Source organism: Carassius carassius, chromosome 32 (genome assembly GCF_963082965.1).
Source record: "Carassius carassius chromosome 32, fCarCar2.1, whole genome shotgun sequence".
Taxonomy (NCBI): domain Eukaryota; kingdom Metazoa; phylum Chordata; class Actinopteri; order Cypriniformes; family Cyprinidae; genus Carassius; species Carassius carassius.
Genome location: NC_081786.1, coordinates 22,384,562 through 22,403,193, shown reverse-complemented (window position 1 = coordinate 22,403,193; position 18,632 = coordinate 22,384,562). Strand labels below are relative to the sequence as shown.

At 36.5% G+C, this 18,632-nt stretch overlaps 1 protein-coding gene across 2 annotated transcripts in view; it reads right to left on the bottom strand.

Annotated features, from left to right (window-relative positions):
* Nucleotides 1-10,271: 10,271 nt before the first annotated feature.
* LOC132113006 (probable JmjC domain-containing histone demethylation protein 2C) overlaps nt 10,272-18,632 on the bottom strand; it is a 75,017-nt gene continuing 66,656 nt past the window's right edge. For both annotated transcript variants that reach the window (XM_059520786.1, XM_059520787.1), the window contains exons 18-27: nt 17,125-17,282; nt 16,731-17,021; nt 16,282-16,450; nt 16,084-16,174; nt 15,371-15,501; nt 15,165-15,287; nt 14,205-14,344; nt 12,164-12,370; nt 11,897-12,028; nt 10,272-11,158 (exon numbers count right to left, since the gene is read on the bottom strand). In XM_059520786.1, coding sequence (XP_059376769.1) covers nt 11,057-11,158; nt 11,897-12,028; nt 12,164-12,370; nt 14,205-14,344; nt 15,165-15,287; nt 15,371-15,501; nt 16,084-16,174; nt 16,282-16,450; nt 16,731-17,021; nt 17,125-17,282 — 1,544 coding nt within the window. In that variant the 3' untranslated portion in view covers nt 10,272-11,056. The remainder of the gene's footprint in view (nt 11,159-11,896; nt 12,029-12,163; nt 12,371-14,204; nt 14,345-15,164; nt 15,288-15,370; nt 15,502-16,083; nt 16,175-16,281; nt 16,451-16,730; nt 17,022-17,124; nt 17,283-18,632) is intronic.

The window sequence follows — 18,632 nt, the reverse complement described above, 5'->3', positions numbered from 1 at the left end:
CGCCTACAGACACAAACATTTCTTGCCATTGTGTCAGTGCTGCTATTCAACAGAAAAAGTTAACTGCAGCTGTGGAAGACACAATACTTATATAACTCACAAGACAACCAGTTATAGCAGAAACATGATCAAAAATCGGATTACAATATTAAAAATAACTGATTAGATTGATAATAATGAATAATGAAAAAAAAGTTTATTGCCATTTCAGCCTGATCAAACTGATCATTATATTATATTGTTAATTAAAGTGAATGAATTCTTCATAGCAGATGGTTATTATTTTGGCGGGTTGTTTAGTGCCCCCCTCTCATGCCCTCTGTGCCTCGCACGCCCACGCAGCGCCACGTTGGGATGGGTTCACAGCCCATTTTGTTTGCGTTGGCTTTGGTGATGCGTGGGGGTTCGGTGACCCCTGCACACGACGATTAATCAAACGTCACTCTGTGATTTCTCCAAAACTCATTATTGCTTTTTTATAATAACCAAACGTCTCTGTTAAATGCACAGTTTTTTTGATAAAACACCCCTTCAGTTCTGTACACACTTCCATCTGCATCTTTACACTTATTGAATCTAGCCAAAGAAATTGACCCTGATCATTTACATCATCAGTAGTTTTATTCACAAAGAAACAGACACTCGAGTTTCTTACATCCAAAAATGAGCATTTCAAAATTTGGTCAGATTTTACAGAAAAAAGATAATATTGTGAAATACTTTTTCCATCTAAATTGTTATTCTATTTTTTATTTTATGTATTTTATAATTTTTTCCTGTGAAATTTTCAGTCTTCAGTGTCACATGATCCTTCAGATATCATTCTAATATGCTGATTTGCTAATTAAGAATCATTTCTTAATATTATCTATGTTAAAAACAGCTGTGCTGCTTAATATTTTTGATGGAACCATGATATATATATGTGACCCTGGACCACGAAACCAGTGTTAAGTGTAATTGTTTTGAGATTTATACATCATCTGAAAGCTGAATAAATAATATTTCCATTGATATATGGTTTATTAGGATCTGACAATATTTGGCAGAGATACAACTATACAAATATCTGGAATCTGAGGGTGCAAAAAAATCTAAATACTGAGAAAATCACCTTTGAAGTTGTCCAAATGAATTCTTAGCAATGCATATTACTAAGCAAAAATTACATTTTGATATATTTACAGTAGGAAATTTACAAAATATCTTCATGGAACATGATCTTTACTCAATATCCTAATGATTTTTGGCATAAAAGAAAAATCTATCATTTTGACCCATAATATTTTTTTTTTTGGCCACTGCTACAAATATACCCCAGCGACTTAAGACTGGTTTTGTGCTCCAGGGTCACATATATATATATATATATATATATATATATATATATATATTAGGATTGCTCAGGTGAATAGAAAGTTCAAAAGAACATTTATTAGAAATATAAATAATTTGTAATGTTATAAATGTGTTAGTTCTCGCTGAACAGAATTACACATCCAGTTAAAAAGTACTGACCCTAAACTTTTGAGTGTATATCTTTTTGACTTTTTCTTAACTCTCAGAAAAGAAAAGAAGAGTTCTCACACCCATACACTCCTTCAACATTGCACAATTGAAAGGAGAGTTTAACGCTTACCATTCTTGACGGCTGCATTCTGCTGAACGCGTGTTTGGTTTTCATGACCAGCGTTGAGCTTTTCTCTTGTGCAGGTTCTTCACGGCTTTCTTCTGCTGTTCGCCCAAACACAGCCGACACTGATATAGTCCTCTACATCTCTCAGAGGAGCTTTTCCATTCATTTAGAAACCGGACAATGCACTTGTTCCCACCTCCAAACACATGCACAGTTGGAGCTGGTATGGTAATGAGAGAGATTTGGCGAGGCCAGCGGATTGGGCGAGAGAGCATCTCTTTGAGTCGGGATGGGGGCGGCGTAGGTGTGAGGGTTTGGTTTAAGCATGTTACTCTCGTCCCAACAGCTGACCCTCAAGTGATGGGGTCCAGGGCAACAGCAAACCAGCTACGAGTTTTTGGTTCTTTGAACATTCTGAGAATGTTCGTTTTTGATTCCCGGAATGTTCTGAGAACATGTTTTGGGGGTCTGTTTATGTTTAGCCAGTAAAGTTACATTAAAGGAAATAGAACGTTCTTTTTAGGTTGTCAGAACGTTAGGAGAACATTCTATGTAAACACCTGACTGGAGAGCTTTATAAATACTGATAATTATATATATATATATATATATAAACTAAAAACTCAGACATAGCCTAATCTATTTACTTGATTTACTTTATTAAGATTTTGGCTGATCCATCCAACAAGAACCACAAAGAACCGCTTCCATGTCTGGAGCTGGAGATGATGCAGGGACTAAATTACTGTTTAATCCACTGCCAGAGAACAAGGGACAGTCTGTAATTAACAATTAGGAAGTGAAGCAATACATATTATTTGTCTCATGTGACACTACTATACCAGAATCATTAGTTGTTTATACTGGGTGGGCAATAGATTGTAATTTATTTAGTGTCAGTCTATAAAATATGGCAGAGTGAATGTTGCACAGATGCTCATATGTAATGTACCTTTTTATAAAAGTTTTGTTAAATTAAATAAGACAGAGTTTATGCATTATGCATGAAGATTTCTATAAATGTTCATAATGTATAAAATGTATTATTTCAGTGTTTTGTATTATAGTATTTGTTAATATTTAATACGCTTTTAATTTTTATATTTTCAGGTTTCATTTTAATTTGACTTTTAGTTTAGTGCTTTTATTTTTATTAGGATTTCTTTTATTTCTTTTTAGCTTAAATAAATTTTTTATATTTATTTATATATGTATCTATATATGTGTGTATGTGTATATATATATATATTAATACTAAATACTATAATTACTAAAATATAAAATACAATAAAAATCTAGTAATTTTAGTACTGCAGCTTCGACTTTTATTTCCGTTAGTAGGAAATAAAATCAATGGCCAAAAATATAATTAAAAATATATATTTTAACTGTTTTAGTTCACAATTATATATATATATATATATATATATATATATATATATATATATATATATATATATATATATATATATATATATATACATATATAATTGTGAACTAAAACAGTTAAAATATATATTTTTAATTATATTTTTGGTCATTGATTTTATTTCCTACTAACGGAAATAAAAGTCGAAGCTGCAGTACAGCATATATATATATATATATATATATATATATATATATATATATATATATATATACATATATACATATATATATATATACATACATATATATTTCTCTTTAGCTTTTTTTATTTTTTATTTATTATTATAAAAATCCAATATATAAATATATAATTTATATAATAATATAGTTTTCAAAATTTGTTTTAATTGTAATAATTTTAGTACTTCAGCTTAGAAATATTACTAACTATATAATATAACTAATTTAGAAATGTTATTTTTTATATATATATATATATATATATATATATATATATATATATATATATACATACATACATACATACAATGCTGAATCCAATTTTGTAGTGATATCTGATGAATTGTTGAATAATTTTAACAAATTCTAAGTAGATATAGGCATACAATAATAACCCAAGCCAAGTATTTCTGGATAGGAAGCTTTTTCTCAGGGATCAGTGAACCCCCATCACGCAGACTTCCCCGAGCGTAGGAGGAAAAAGCAGGAAGATGGATGAGAAAGCCCCTGTAGTCTGATGGTATTGCCCATGTCGTCAGCAAGAGACAAAGACAGAAAGCAGCAGCACGGAGAGGACGGGAGCGTGGATCACCAGCTGAAACACTGCCTTCATGCTGTTCATCTGTGTGAAAGTAGCATGTGTTTCAATTTCAGAACATGAATGACAGAAGCGGAGTTAATTAGATGTTGTTAATGTTATGTCTGGTTTCAGACGTTCAGCCTTGTCCTGTTCAGTCAGCAGATATTACTCAGGGCTCCTCAAACGATTCTTTAACGGTTAAAGACCAAACATCCACCCCCAGTGAATGAGCACATGCTGGAGCACACATATTCAGTACAATCACAATATACATGACTAAACCAATCTCACATGTTAGATGAAAAGAGACTAAAAATAAAATACATGCCTTGGAACAACAGCTCTCATTTACTTATACTTTTCTTAAACTATTACTACTAATCCAAAAGTTGTTTATTGTCTTTAACTGTAGAACATTACATTATTTAAACTTTGTCACAGTATGTTTGACATTCAGTCTGATCAGATCAGTTGTGACAAATTATTTTTTTTTGTGCAAAGAGAAAACTGTAAACAACCACATTCCCCACCAGGTAAAGAGATAATGTGATAAGATCACTCAAAAATGAAAATCCCAATCATCATTTTCACCTAACAGTTGACGGTAGCCATTGACTTTCATAGGATTTTAAGTCAACGGCTGCCAGCAAGTGTTTGGTTACCAACATTCTACAGAATGTCTTGCTTTGTGTTCAACAGCTGAAAGAAACTCACACAGGTTTGTAAAAACATACATTCTAGCGCGAACCATCTCTTTAGTTTAAACTACTGAGCTTGACATTTAATTTCTGGACGTCACCAGTACACACAGGCTGATATTTTGATGGAACGTATATTTGTATAGCACTTCAAAAAGATGTATATATCAGATAATGTGACTGAGTACAGTATCTGTTGTTTTAGATACATTATCTGTGACACACGTGAAGCATTCTGAACACGTGACGCTGTTTGGTTATCAGCGTGTTTTTGTGATAAGAGATCCGTGACGTGTCTTGTGTTGTCCAGCAGATGGCGTCATACACTGTGTAGAGTCACTCGAACACGTGTCGCGTCACTACAGAGCGCTCGAGACGCTGCGAGAAATAGAAATGGAAGTAATGGTTATTCCCCTCTAAATCGTGTAAGTGATCTTTTTGTCTTTTTTTTTAATCACAGTATTATATAAAATGTTACGGTAACATTTGCTTTTACAGTTAAATACAAGTCTTTCTGTTGAGGATCAACGTATTTAAACTTTTAAATATCCATCATAAATGTGTTGTGATTACCAAATGTTAATTGGTCAGGCCCTTATGACTAAATAAATAAATATATAAATTAAGCTACATTTAGCTACATTTATATACCCCCCTCCCCTCCAAAAAAGAGGATTAACAAACATTTGTCATAACCAGGATCACTTGCAGGATTTTATCACAAGAATTATGAAATGTTATAATTGTCACGTGCTATTTTGGATTTCTGTTCATGGTATTAATCACTGTTTAAGACTCAGGCATCATCTTGATTTATATCATGTAACTGTATTTCCACAGAAAGCATGACAGTTGTTTTTTCATAGGCCCATCATTTTGGCCGAAAGGCAGATCAGTTGGTGGCAAAGGAGAAGTTTGAAGAGGCAATTTTATGTTATAGTAAAGCAGCAGGTAAATCAATGAAACCTCTTTTTTTCTCTTAAAGGAACACTCCCCTCTTTTTGAAAATAGGCTCATTTTCAAATCCCCTAGAGTTAAAATAGTCCCCAGCAACTCTGCTATTGCTGCATCTACACAAACTAGGCCGAATGGATTCAAAAACCGTAAAACACAAGTGAGATGGAAAATGGGAGATGGAAAATGGAAAAGCCTGTTTTCAAAAATAGTGGCGTGTTCCTTTAAGAGCAAGCACACATAAAGAATAGTTATGGCATGAAGATAAATGAAGGAGTGAACGAATCAGTATTTGTTTCTTTGCTCAGAGCTGTTGAAAGAGGCCTTGTCAGTGACACAGAGTGAACAGGTAAAACAGCATGTGTCTGACAGACAGGAGGGACTCTATTCCAGCAGTCTGATATGTCTCAATCATGTAGGCCAAGCTTGAAAATATTTGACTTAAGGCTTTTCACATTTTAGAGAACAATCCTCCATCCCTCGTACCAGCTAATCAAAGGAGAAAAAAGTATAATGTAATGATACATACTACACTGATAGTGTACATTTTAATATTCAAATACAAAGTGAAAGTGATTTTAAAAAGGTTATGTATGGTAGTAGTTGAATATAGTGTGTGTGTGTGTGTGTGTGTGTGTGTGTGTGTGTGTGTGTGTGTGTGTGTGTGTGTGTGTGTGTGTGTGTAATTTATTGACAGGCTGAAATGGAATCTGGAGAATTTTTCTGTTTCTTTTTTCATTATTTTTTGGAAAATGTAGGAAATGAATTTATATAAGGTAGCAGAATTGATTTAGATAAGGAAGATTTCTGTATATATGTTTGAGATTCTACAGTCGTGGCCAAAAGTTTTGAGAATTACATAAATATTGGAAATTGGAAAAGTTGCTGCTTAAGTTTTTATAATAGCAATTTGCATATACTCCAGAATGTTATGAAGAGTGATCAGATGAATTGCATAGTCCTTCTTTGCCATGAAAATTAACTTAATCCCAAAAAAACCTTTCCACTGCATTTCATTGCTGTCATTAAAGGACCTGCTGAGATCATTTCAGTAATCGTCTTGTTAACTCAGGTGAGAATGTTGACGAGCACAAGGCTGGAGATCATTATGTCAGGCTGATTGGGTTAGAATGGCAGACATGACATGTTAAAAGGAGGGTGATGCTTGAAATCATTGTTCTTCCATTGTTAACCATGGTGACCTGCAAAGAAATGTGTGCAGCCATCATTGTGTTGCATAAAAATGGCTTCACAGGCAAGGATATTGTGGCTACTAAGATTGCACCTAAATCAACAATTTATAGGATCATCAAGAACTTCAAGGAAAGAGGTTCAATTCTTGTAAAGAAGGCTTCAGGGCGTCCAAGAAAGTCCAGCAAGCGCCAGGATGGTCTCCTAAAGAGGATTCAGCTGCGGGATCGGAGTGCCACCAGTGCAGAGCTTGCTCAGGAATGGCAGCAGGCAGGTGTGAGCGCATCTGCACGCACAGTGAGGCAAAGACTTTTGGAAGATGGCCTGGTGTCAAGAAGGGCAGCAAAGAAGCCACTTCTCTCCAAAAAAAAAACATCAGGGACAGATTGATCTTCTGCAGAAAGTATAGTGAATGGACTGCTGAGGACTGGGGCAAAGTCATATTCTCTGATGAAGCCCCTTTCCGATTGTTTGGGGCATCTGGAAAAAGGCTTGTCCGGAGAAGAAAAGGTGATCGCTACCATCAGTCCTGTGTCATGCCAACAGTAAAGCATCCTGACACCATTCATGTGTGGGGTTGCTTCTCATCCAAGGGAGTGGTCTCACTCACAATTCTGCCCAAAAACACAGCCATGAATAAAGAATGGTACCAAAACACCCTCCAACAGCAACTTCTTCCAACAATCCAACAACAGTTTGGTGAAGAACAATGCATTTTCCAGCACGATGGAGCACCGTGCCATAAGGCAAAAGTGATAACTAAGTGGCTCGGGGACCAGAATGTTGAAATTTTGGTTCCATGGCCTGGAAACTCCCCAGATCTTAATCCCATTGAGAACTTGTGGTCAATCCTCAAGAGGCGGGTGGACAAACAAAAACCCACTAATTCTGACAAACTCTAAGAAGTGATTATGAAAGAATGGGTTGCTATCAGTCAGGATTTGGCCCAGAAGTTGATTGAGAGCATGCCCAGTCGAATTGCAGAGGTCCTGAAAAAGAAGGGCCAACACTGCAAATACTGACTCTGCATAAATGTCATGTAATTGTCGATAAAAGCCTTTGAAACGTATGAAGTTCTAGTAATTATATTTCAGTACATCACAAAAACAACTGAAACAAAGATCTAAAAGCAGTTTAGCAGCAAACTTTTGTAAAACTAATATTTATGTAATTCTCAAAACTTTTGGCCACGACTGTACTTCCAATACAAAGATTGTGCATGGATTGTAGAGATGTACTCTGACTCTGTGCAAATTTGTTTTAATACTAAGTAGTACCACTCTTGTTCTATTCAAATTGCTGTTAAAATGGCTGTTGTTTATTAGTAAATATCAACATAACCTGAAAAGCAGAGGCGCACAGTAGTGATGTAGTTTTTACTGTACTCAAGTAAATTAAAAAAGTATCTGTACTTTATCAGAGGGGTTTTACTTCATTACATTCTGAAGCATAATGTCATACTTTTTACTGCATTTCATGAATAAATGTTAGTTTTTTTAATCCTTTAATTCTACTTAAGAACATTAAAAATGTAGTACTTTCTTGTACTCAAGTAAATCTTTGAATTACTTTTACTTGAGTAAAAGAGAGTAATAGATTTCTAATGTAATTAAATATTAAATTATATATATTATAAAATGCAGTGCAGTAAAAAGTACAATATTATGCTTTGGAATGTTGTGAAGTAAAGTTTTTCTAATGAAAAACCCTCTGATAAAGTACAGACACTTGAAAAGTACTTTTAGAGCAGAGTAAAAATACTTCAGTACTGACCGACTCTGCTGAAAAGCCTTAAGCAACACTATCTACACGTTGTCGCTACAGCGGTCAATAAACAGAACAGCACGCATCCCGCGGAAGAACATTCTAACCGGAACTACTTCTCTAAGTCTATGGCGATTTACGCAGGTGTGTTACTCCGCAGCGGTGACGAACCAAACAGGCTACAACAGTCCAAAAATAATCACTTATCATAAATGTACCGTAGTGATTTTGGATAAGACAAAAAGGCCGTTTGGTAGATGAATTTATGATGTACTCACTCATTATATACATTTTGCAAATTTTAAACACAGGAAAAGTTACATAGTGTTGCTTTAATGGAGAAAAGGGGGAAAAAAGTATTCTAAAATCACATTTGTGTTTATTAATTTTTAAATGAATCTGTACAGTTCAAATCTGCAGGCAGCTGCTGTCATTGTGTTGTCATTTTAAAGGATGTTGCTTACAGTAATGTACCGCTCCTGAATTTATACAGTACAAAAGCTGTAATGGTTTTAAAAGGTCTTCCATGTACTTTATAAGCTATTGTGAATGAAAAGGGACACTTGTTCTTTTATGTAAAGTACACATTTGTACTCTCATGTACCTTTTCTTTCAGAAAAGCACAGCCAGCTTTTTAACCATGATCCCATTTTCTGTCAAGGTACGGCTGTTTTTACCAGCATCCACCTACAGCACCGCTCAAAAGATTGGATAAATACGATTTTTTTATTGTCTCACCAAGGCTGCATTTATCTGATCAAAGATATAGTACAACAGTAAAAGGAAAATAATATTACTACTTAAAATAAGTTTATATTATTGTATTTTAAAATGTAATTAATTCCTGTGATGGTAGAGCTCAACTTCCTTAACCCAAACTGTTGGATGGGGTATTGGTTTCCACAAATATTAAGCAGCAAAATCATGTTTCAAGATTAATAATAAGAAGAAATGTTTCTTGAGTATTAAACTGAAATATTAGACTGATTTCTGAAGAATCGTGTGACACTGAATACTGGAGTAATGATGCTGAAAATGCAGCTTTGCATCAGAACAACTGTAAATGTTATATATTTAAAAACCAAACATTCTTTTAAATTGTAGTATTTCACAATATTACTGCTGTTTTTTTACAATTTTAAATTTAATCAAATAAATGCAGCCTTGAAGAAACTTGTTTCAAAAACAACCAAACAATTAAAAAAAATCATATAATATAATCAATAATTATTAGAACTGTTTTCTCTACTGTGTGTACTGTAGAGTCAATATTGGGTCAATGTTCATCATTTACATTTTAAATACATGCTCCTAGTCTTACTAAACATGCATTAATAATAATAAATGAACACATCAGAAAAGACGTTTTCTTGTTCAACACCCCTGATTCACTCCGAAATACATCATCACAGAAGTAAAATATGGTACTAGTAGGTGATAGTTAAACAGCGTTTGATTGAAAACTACATTTACACTTCATGAAAGTGTTTGTGTAAGTGAGGGGAATCAAGTGAACTTGCACTTTTGGATGTTTTTGTACATGAGCAATGGGTAATCCAGTCTCATTAACACCACAGAACACGGTGATATTTGCATTATTTCTGTTAAAGCTTGAAGCTGCAATTCACTGCAATATACAGGCAATTTTCTATTAATTTCTCCTTTCGTGGGCTTGAAAAAGAGATGACGCACCACATTTGACCAACACCGGGTGAAGTAAAAAAATTACTGAAGTTTTGATTTCGAGTGAACTATCCCTTTAACTAACCTAGAAAACCAGCTAAATCTTTTAATTGATATGAAAGGATCACGTTAACAGACATGACAGACAAATCAATTTTGATTTTTCCATTTTTAATGGAAAATGTAAAACATCTCTATAACTTCAATGTACATACAGTAGCAAACAACACATACAGCAAATAAAGCACACCATGTTATAGAAAATCATAATATATATTTATATATGTATATTCTGCTATTTACATATTACATTTCAGCTGAAAATTTCACAGATCTTTTTTTTTTTTAACAAACAGAAACTGTAATTCTTTAATATTCACCCTCTGCACAGTGAATATTTGCCAAACTGTAAATAATTTAATGTTGCTTAAACAATAAAACCTGCCATTTGGCAGCTGCTGATGTGATGGAATGCTGCTATGATTGTGTTGGAATCGCTGCTCTGTAAAACTGTCCAAAACACAGACAACATGTTGTACACTTTGCAGTGCAGTAATTAGTAATAAAGAACGTTATCGCCTTTGGAAAAACCCGTATTTCTAAAGGTTTTCCATGGTCTTCTGCCTGTGCAGCAAGTGGAAGTGATGGGCTTTGAAGTTCATTGCACCTGTTTGGAGAGCACAGTGCACTACTATTATCCCTCTGTTTGTTGAACCTACACCCCTTACTACACTTCCCGTCTGTTCAGGAAGACATGATGGGGAAGTTCAAACAAAGAGAATAAAATCAAAGAGAAGACAGTGACATCACAGAGGAAGTCACAGAATCTCACAGAGTGGCCTATTTAGTTAGAATCACAACTAAGAGATTTCTTGTTGGAGAATCCTGGTATTGTCTTTATGCTCCAAGGGTTTGGACAGAGGAGGAAGGGATGCATTGTCAGGACTCCTCCTGTTTCACATCGTCTGTGTTCCTCTCCTTCAAATGGTTCCTCAGTGTGGCTACAGCATCTTTCACAGAGTGATAAAAGATGTTCTTCACCTGAACAATCAAGAGGGATGAAAAGATACTGTGGAGTTAGATTTTACTTACAGATTTGACTCATGCTAAATTACAATTGGGAACACAATAAAACATAGTTTCAAACAAAAGGAATATAAAACTTCAATAGCAATTTTGGCTACAGCATGCCACTTATCACAAAAAAACTGGAATACACTATATGACTTAAAATCTGAACAGAATTTAAAACACTAGGCATCTTACACTTGCCGAATTTTTAAATGGTTAGAACAGAACAAAAGGGAATTATATACTAAACGGTTGAGGTTCACACACTGCCAGATGTTTAAATCGTTCCAAGCACAACAAAATGGCAAGCCTCCACATGTGCTTCATTGTTAGGAGACGCAGGAGAACTGAAAACAATGTCCTCTAAAATAGTGCAAAATATAATTTAAACATCCTCCGACAGGATGAAATCATAGTCTGAAGCTAGAAAATTAAAGTCTGTGTCCATCATACACTATGCAGTTTTCTGTGACTCCTTCAGACAGTAAATCGGGTCAAAAGACTGGTGTATCTAGCCTTTATTCCAAAGAGTAAAGCAAAAATGCTGTGAGACACAATGCCACACAACAAATCAGAAAGTAACATTATGTGAAGCGTGATTTTGGACCAATGAGATTACACTGTCGGTAGGGTTACCAGCATGATGTAGCAGAAATGGAAACTAAATGATCAACAAAACAAAAGGTCCCAGTAGGTAGATGGAGGTACCTGGAGTTTGTCTTCATAGTTCATTTGGTCTTTGAGAGGGCGGAGCTCTTGGGTTAGATAATAGGAGTTGTGCGCATGTTCAGGGGACACAAAATCTGCATTCACTTGGATACAACTGTGCAGATTCATCACCTAAAAACACACAGTATGCATAAATACAGAATACTGAACACCTGGTGGAGTGACAGCTTTAGGAATGCAGTATTCCTTCCCAAGGAAAGATTGCTTTAGGAGGATGTAGCTGGTAATGTGAGGGTGGTAATGTACCTGGTGCAGAGCTCCAGCAGGGATGATAACAGCATCTCCATGGAACTGGAGGAGTGTGCGGCTCTCTACACCATATTCATCCTTAAGCCTCTGCCTGAGCCTGGGGCTCAGATACCAGCCGCCTTCACGCAGGAGGTCGGAATCACCATCCAACTCTGAGTCAGAGTCTGCCTCTGGATCCACTTCAGACTGCTGCTCAGCAGCGATCTGCAAACACACAGAAGCATAAATAACATTCTCATCGATGAAGGAGCAAGGGGGGGAGTGTCTTATAAAACAGCAATACGTGTTTAGTGTACTTATTTAATTTAGATGAAATAAAGGATGGATGGTTTTAGGAGCATCTACTAGGAGAACAACAATGGGCACAAGACAGAGCCTTGTAGCACACCATACTGAATCAGCACTACAGGTCCTTCTCAAAAAATTTGCATATTGTGATAAAGTTCATCATTTTCCATAATGTAATGATAAAAATTAAACTTTAATATATTTTAGATTCATTGCACACCAACTGAAATATTTCAGGTCTTTTATTGTTTTAATACTGATGATTTTGGCATACAGCTCATGAAAACCCAAAATGCCTGTCTCAAAAAATTAATCCGACCAATAAAAGAAAAGTGTTTTTAATACAAAAAAAGTCAACCTTCAAATAATTATGTTCAGTTATGCACTCAATACTTGGTCGGGAATCCTTTTGCAGAAATGACTGCTTCAATGCGGCGTGGCATGGAAGCAATCAGCCTGTGGCACTGCTGAGGTGTTATGGAGGCCCAGGATGCTTCGATAGCGGCCTTAAGCTCATCCAGAGTGTTGGGTCTTGCGTCTCTCAACTTTCTCTTCACAATATCCCACAGATTCTCTATGGGGTTCAGGTCAGGAGAGTTGGCAGGTCAATTGAGCACAGTAATACCATGGTCAGTAAACCATTTACCAGTGGTTTTGGCACTGTGAGCAGGTGCCAGGTCGTGCTGAAAAACGAAATCTTCATCTCCATAAAGCTTTTCAGCAGATGGAAGCATGAAGCGCTCCAAAATCTCCTGATAGCTAGCTGCATTGACCCTGCCCTTGATAAAACACAGTGGACCAACACCAGCAGCTGACATGGCACCCCAGACCATCACTGACTGTGGGTACTTGACACTGGACTTCAGGTATTTTGGCATTTCCTTCTCCCCAGTCTTCCTCTAGACTCTGGCACCTTGATTTCCGAATTACATGCAAAATTTGTCCAAAAGTCCAGTTCTGCTTCTCTGTAGCCCAGGTCAGGCACTTCTGCCGCTGTTTCTGGTTCAAAAGTGGCTTGACCTGGGGAATGCGGCACCTGTAGCCCATTTCCTGCACACGCCTGTGCACGGTGGCTCTGGATGTTTCTACTCCAGACTCAGTCCACTGCTTCCGCAGGTCCCCCAAGGTCTGGAATCGGTCCTTCTCCACAATCTTCCTCAGGGTCCGGTCACTTCTTCTCGTTGTGTAGCGTTTTTTGCCACACTTTTTCCTTCCCACAGACTTCCCACTGAGGTGCCTTGATACAGCACTCTGGGAACAGCCTGTTCGTTCAGAAATTTCTTTCTGTGTCTTACCCTCTCGCTTGAGGGTGTCAATGATGGCCTTCTGGTCAGCAGTCTTACCCATGATTGCGGTTTTGAGTAATGATTTTGAGCTGGGAGTTTTTAAAAGCCTCAGGAATCTTTTGCAGGTGTTTAGAGTTAATTAGTTGATTCAGATGATTAGGTTAATAGCTTGTTTAGAGAACCTTTTCATGATATGCTAATTTTTTGAGATAGGAATTTGGGGTTTTCATGAGCTGTATGCCAAAATCATCAGTATTAAAACAATAAAAGACCTGAAATATTTCAGTTGGTGTGCAATGAATCTAAAATATATGAAAGTTTAATTTTTATCATTACATTATGGAAAATAATTAACTTTATCACAATATGCTAATTTTTTGAGAAGGACCTGTATATGGTACAACTCATCCCTTACCAGCAATTAAATAAGCTCATAAACTTTACACGATCAAGGAGTGCAGTACCTTTTGTAGAAACTCCTGAATCTTTTGTAGGTCTTTACTCATGTAGATGTGCCACAGAGCACCTGGCGTCTCTTTAGGGTCTTTCAGTCTTTTCTTTACACTCTCATCCAGAACTTCTCCTTCCAAGAGCTTTAGTACACCTATCACAAGGGTTTGACAGCAAAGTTAATGCAATCTTACACACAAATAATTGCTCACAATGTTCCATAAAATTTCTTATTGTGGCATTTTAAAGGACACCAATACATTTTTTATTTCAGCAATTTCCAAGACTCAGTAATAATGGAATAGTCGTGGCCTAATGGTTAGAGAGTTGGACTGGCAATCAAAAGGTGAGTTCGAGTCCCGGGCCAGCAGGAATTGTGGGTGGGGGGAGTGCATGTACAGTTCTCTCTCCACCTTCAATACCACGACTTAGGTGCCCTTGAGCAAGGCATTGAACTCCCAACTGCTCCCCGGGCGCCGCAGCATAAATGGCTGCCCACTGCTCCGGGTGTGTGTTCACAGTGTGTGTGTGTGTGTTATCACTGCTCTGTGTGTGTGCATTTCGGATGGGTTAAATGCAGAGCACAAATTCTGAGTATGGGTCACCATACTTGGCTGAATGTCACGTCACTTTCACTTTCATAATGCTAGTAAACTGTGAGTGGCAAATCTCAAGTCTGAGTTTAGTAAACAAAAAACATTTTTATTTTAATCAACATTCAAATAGCTTTAAAAGATGCATCATGGCAACAATGATCTCACACAGTCAATGAATGTAATAATGTACAACTATCGACTGTTAAGTCATTCCATTTTCAAAATCCATACACAGAATGTCTTTGCATCCAGATCCACCTCTCTTACAAATCAAATAATTTTACTGTTAAATAATGTGTATGCAAACCTACTAAGGCAAAATAAATGTTTTAGAGAAAAAAAACAGTGCCACAATATCATGTTTTTATGTACAAGTACCTGCTTTGGATGAAGCTCCATTTCCTTTGGCCACCCCTACATATACCAGAATACTCATGGTGTCTGAGATTTCAACATGTAGATTGCTGGTCCCAAAGTCTTTTTCTGGACATGTTGTTACACCTGAACAAACACTGGAACATAAGGTCCATTGCATAACAAAGAGCACAACAGCACTGTCAGTAAGTACAGGAAAGAAAGAATACCGTGGGCGCAGCAGAGCCGAGGACCAAGGTCAGGTCGAATGAAGAAGGAGGGCAGATGTGAGGCCAGGTTCAGATGTGCCTCTGGGTCTGTGTACTCTGGTACCGGCAAAGACTTCATCACATCATGATATCTGAGGTGGGTGAAAGCATTACATATTCAAATTCCTTTGTCTCAAAAATATCAGTAAAACCTCATTACACACCATAAAAGCATAGTGATTTAAAATAAATAAATAATGAAAATATAGAATGGCATTACACTTATCATAATAATGAGTACAATGGTGTTTACTTATCATTGTGTGGTTTAAGGTGACTTGATGATTTAATACAATTTAAGCACTCCTTTATAGTGAATTCTCGTTTTTTTGTGATTTTAATTCCAATTATTTTCAGATCAAGAAATAATGTAGAATCTGATGGACGTATGTGTAAAATAAAAAGCAATCCTGCACTTTTCATTAATTGGAAGATTAATTTATCACTAGAAATCTATTTCTCTATGGAAAAATTCACGTGTCTTTATTTCTGGAACTTCTTGTACTCTTTTACTGCATTTCTAAGTTCCAAGCTTGAGAAGAGGTTTATTCAAATACTGGTGAAAGTATATTCAAATCGAGGAAGCATTAGCAGTACGAAGTGGTATTCTATGCAAATTCTAGTGAGGTCTGAAAGACAACATATGCTTCAAATGTTTCCAAGGGCGGCAATACCTGGCAGGCATGAGGGCCAAAAACTCCTCCCCTGATGGCCAGTCTTTCAGTCTATACACCACTGATTCCCCTTTATCAGATTTAGGTCTCTCTGTGGGTCACATACACAAGAATGCAAATAAAATTTAGTCCACAGAGTCAAACAGCAAAATCATATTCAGCAAATTAGAATGGAATTATAAGTACTTAATCACTCACTTGACACATCTTCAAAACCATCCCAGAACTCCTTGACCTTAGAGTTTGTGACGCTCCCATCTCTGCAATTGTAGAGGTCAGTATGTAGGCTGGAAAACTCATGGCTGAAGTGCTCAGGCTTCCACAGATTAGTATTCAAACTCTTGTGCAATCCGGACACCAGCACTGGCTAAAGAGGACCAACAACAGCTTCAGAAGCATAGAATATGAAGATTCTTTTTACTTTGGGTTTTCATACAAGAAGCCCCTTTGAATGTCTTATTTTAAAATAATCAAAATCAATGGTTACTTTTAAGTAATTAAATCCCAAGAGGTTTCATCCTGTCAATCCTAATTTTTACAGAAAGTTAAACTGTAATTCACTGTAACTTCTCTTATGAGTTCATTTCCTTTTCACGCAGTATCTGTAGAGATGTAGTTAATACTCCACTTGCGTGAGCATTACAAACCTGCTCTTGTGTCCAGTTCTCTTTGAACAGTCTTTGGTTGCCTTGGTGAAGGTGATCTTTAAGCCAAAGCAGCCGGTGGTTTCCTAACCAATCGTGAGGGACAATGGCGTGGTGATCAGCCAATGGGCTTTCATCAAGCTTCACACCCTCTGGCCGCTTCCCCACTTCCCCTTCTGGTAGCAAATACTGATTTAGCCCCACCCTGGCCATCTTTGTAGCGGGAATCTTATTTTCTACTACAGAAGCAATGATGTCATCCAGGATGTTGGGCACACGAGTGTTTTGGGCTACCTAAAGAATGAAGCATGAATATATTTTGTTATTTGTTAAGTCATACACCTAGTTTAGTTATCATCATCTTATATTCTTGTATTAACCAGTCTATATAACTAACCTGTTCAGACAAGTTGTAAACTGGTGCAAAGGCACCTCCAGTGGCCCCGAGACGCAACTTTCCAGCTGTGGAGGTCAAAAGGTCACGCAATGTTGATCCTTGTTCGGGGCTCGTGGACTTCCTCCTGTGAGCTTCCATACCATCACACCTTGCCTTCTCTATAAATAAGAGGAAACAACATGTCAAGAGCATTTTATTCAGAAAGTACATGGCCAGAGCCAGGCAAAATTAGAAATTACCAGCGGCAACAATGAAGTGACACAAACACAGCCTCACAAAACACATTTGAGGTTTAATACACTATGTGGAGGACATATTTTGGACCAGTGAGATTTCATGGTAGGCAGGGCTACCTTCATGTTGTGAATAGTGCTGTCAATCAATTCAATTTTTTTTTTTACAAATTAATCGCAAATTTTTCTAAAATTAATTAGGCAAGGCAAGTTTATTTATATAGCATATTTCGTACACAATGGTAATTCAAAGTGCTTTACATAAAAGAACGTAAAATAATAATAAAGAAAAATAATAACAAGAATAAAACAAGCATTTAAAATGAATTTAAAACAGTTAGAAAATGATTTTACATTAAAAAAATAAATAAAAAAAATAGTGAAAATATAGTGCAATCAGTTCGGACATTGCACAGTGCTCATTCAATAAATGCACAGCTAAACAGATGAGTTTTTAGTCTAGATTTAAATGTGACTAGTATAAGTTTTAAGTCTAGATTTAAATGTGACTAGTGTTTTAGCACATCTGATCTCTTCTGGAAGCTGATTCCAGCTGCGGGTGGCATAGTAACTGAAGGCGGACTCCCCTTGTTTTGTGTGAACCCTTGGTATTTCTAACTGACTCGATCCTAATGATCTGAGTGCTCTGTTAGGCTTATATTCAGTGAGCATATCTGCAATATATTTCGGTCCTAGGTCATTTAGTGACTTATAAGTACGAGTAAAAGTACTTTAAAATCAATCCTAAATGTAACTGGAAGCCAGTGTAAGGACCTGAGGACTGGTGTGATATGCTCAGATTTTCTGGTTCTAGTCAGAATCCTGGCAGCAGCGTTCTGGATGAGCTGCAGCTGTCTAATCGTCTTTTTGGGAAGGCCGTGAGGAGCCCATTACAATAGTCCACCCTGCTGGTGATGAAGGCATGAACAAGTTTCTCCAAGTCTTGGCTGGAAACAAAACATCTAATTCTTGCAATGTTTTTTAAATGATAGTATGCTGATTTAGTTACTGCTTTGACATGACTATTGAAACTAAGGTCTGTCTCCAGAATCACACCAAGGTTCCTGACTTGATTTTTAGTTGTTTGACCCCTAGAGTTAAGGTATGCATTCACCTTGAACACTTCATCTTTGTTTCCAAATGAAATGACTTCAGTTTTTCCTTGTTTAACTGAAGAAAGTTCTGGCACATCCAACTATTAATTTCATCAATACATTGGCAGAGGGAGTCAATGGGGCTGTAGTCATTTGGAGATAAGGCTAGGTAAATCTGGGT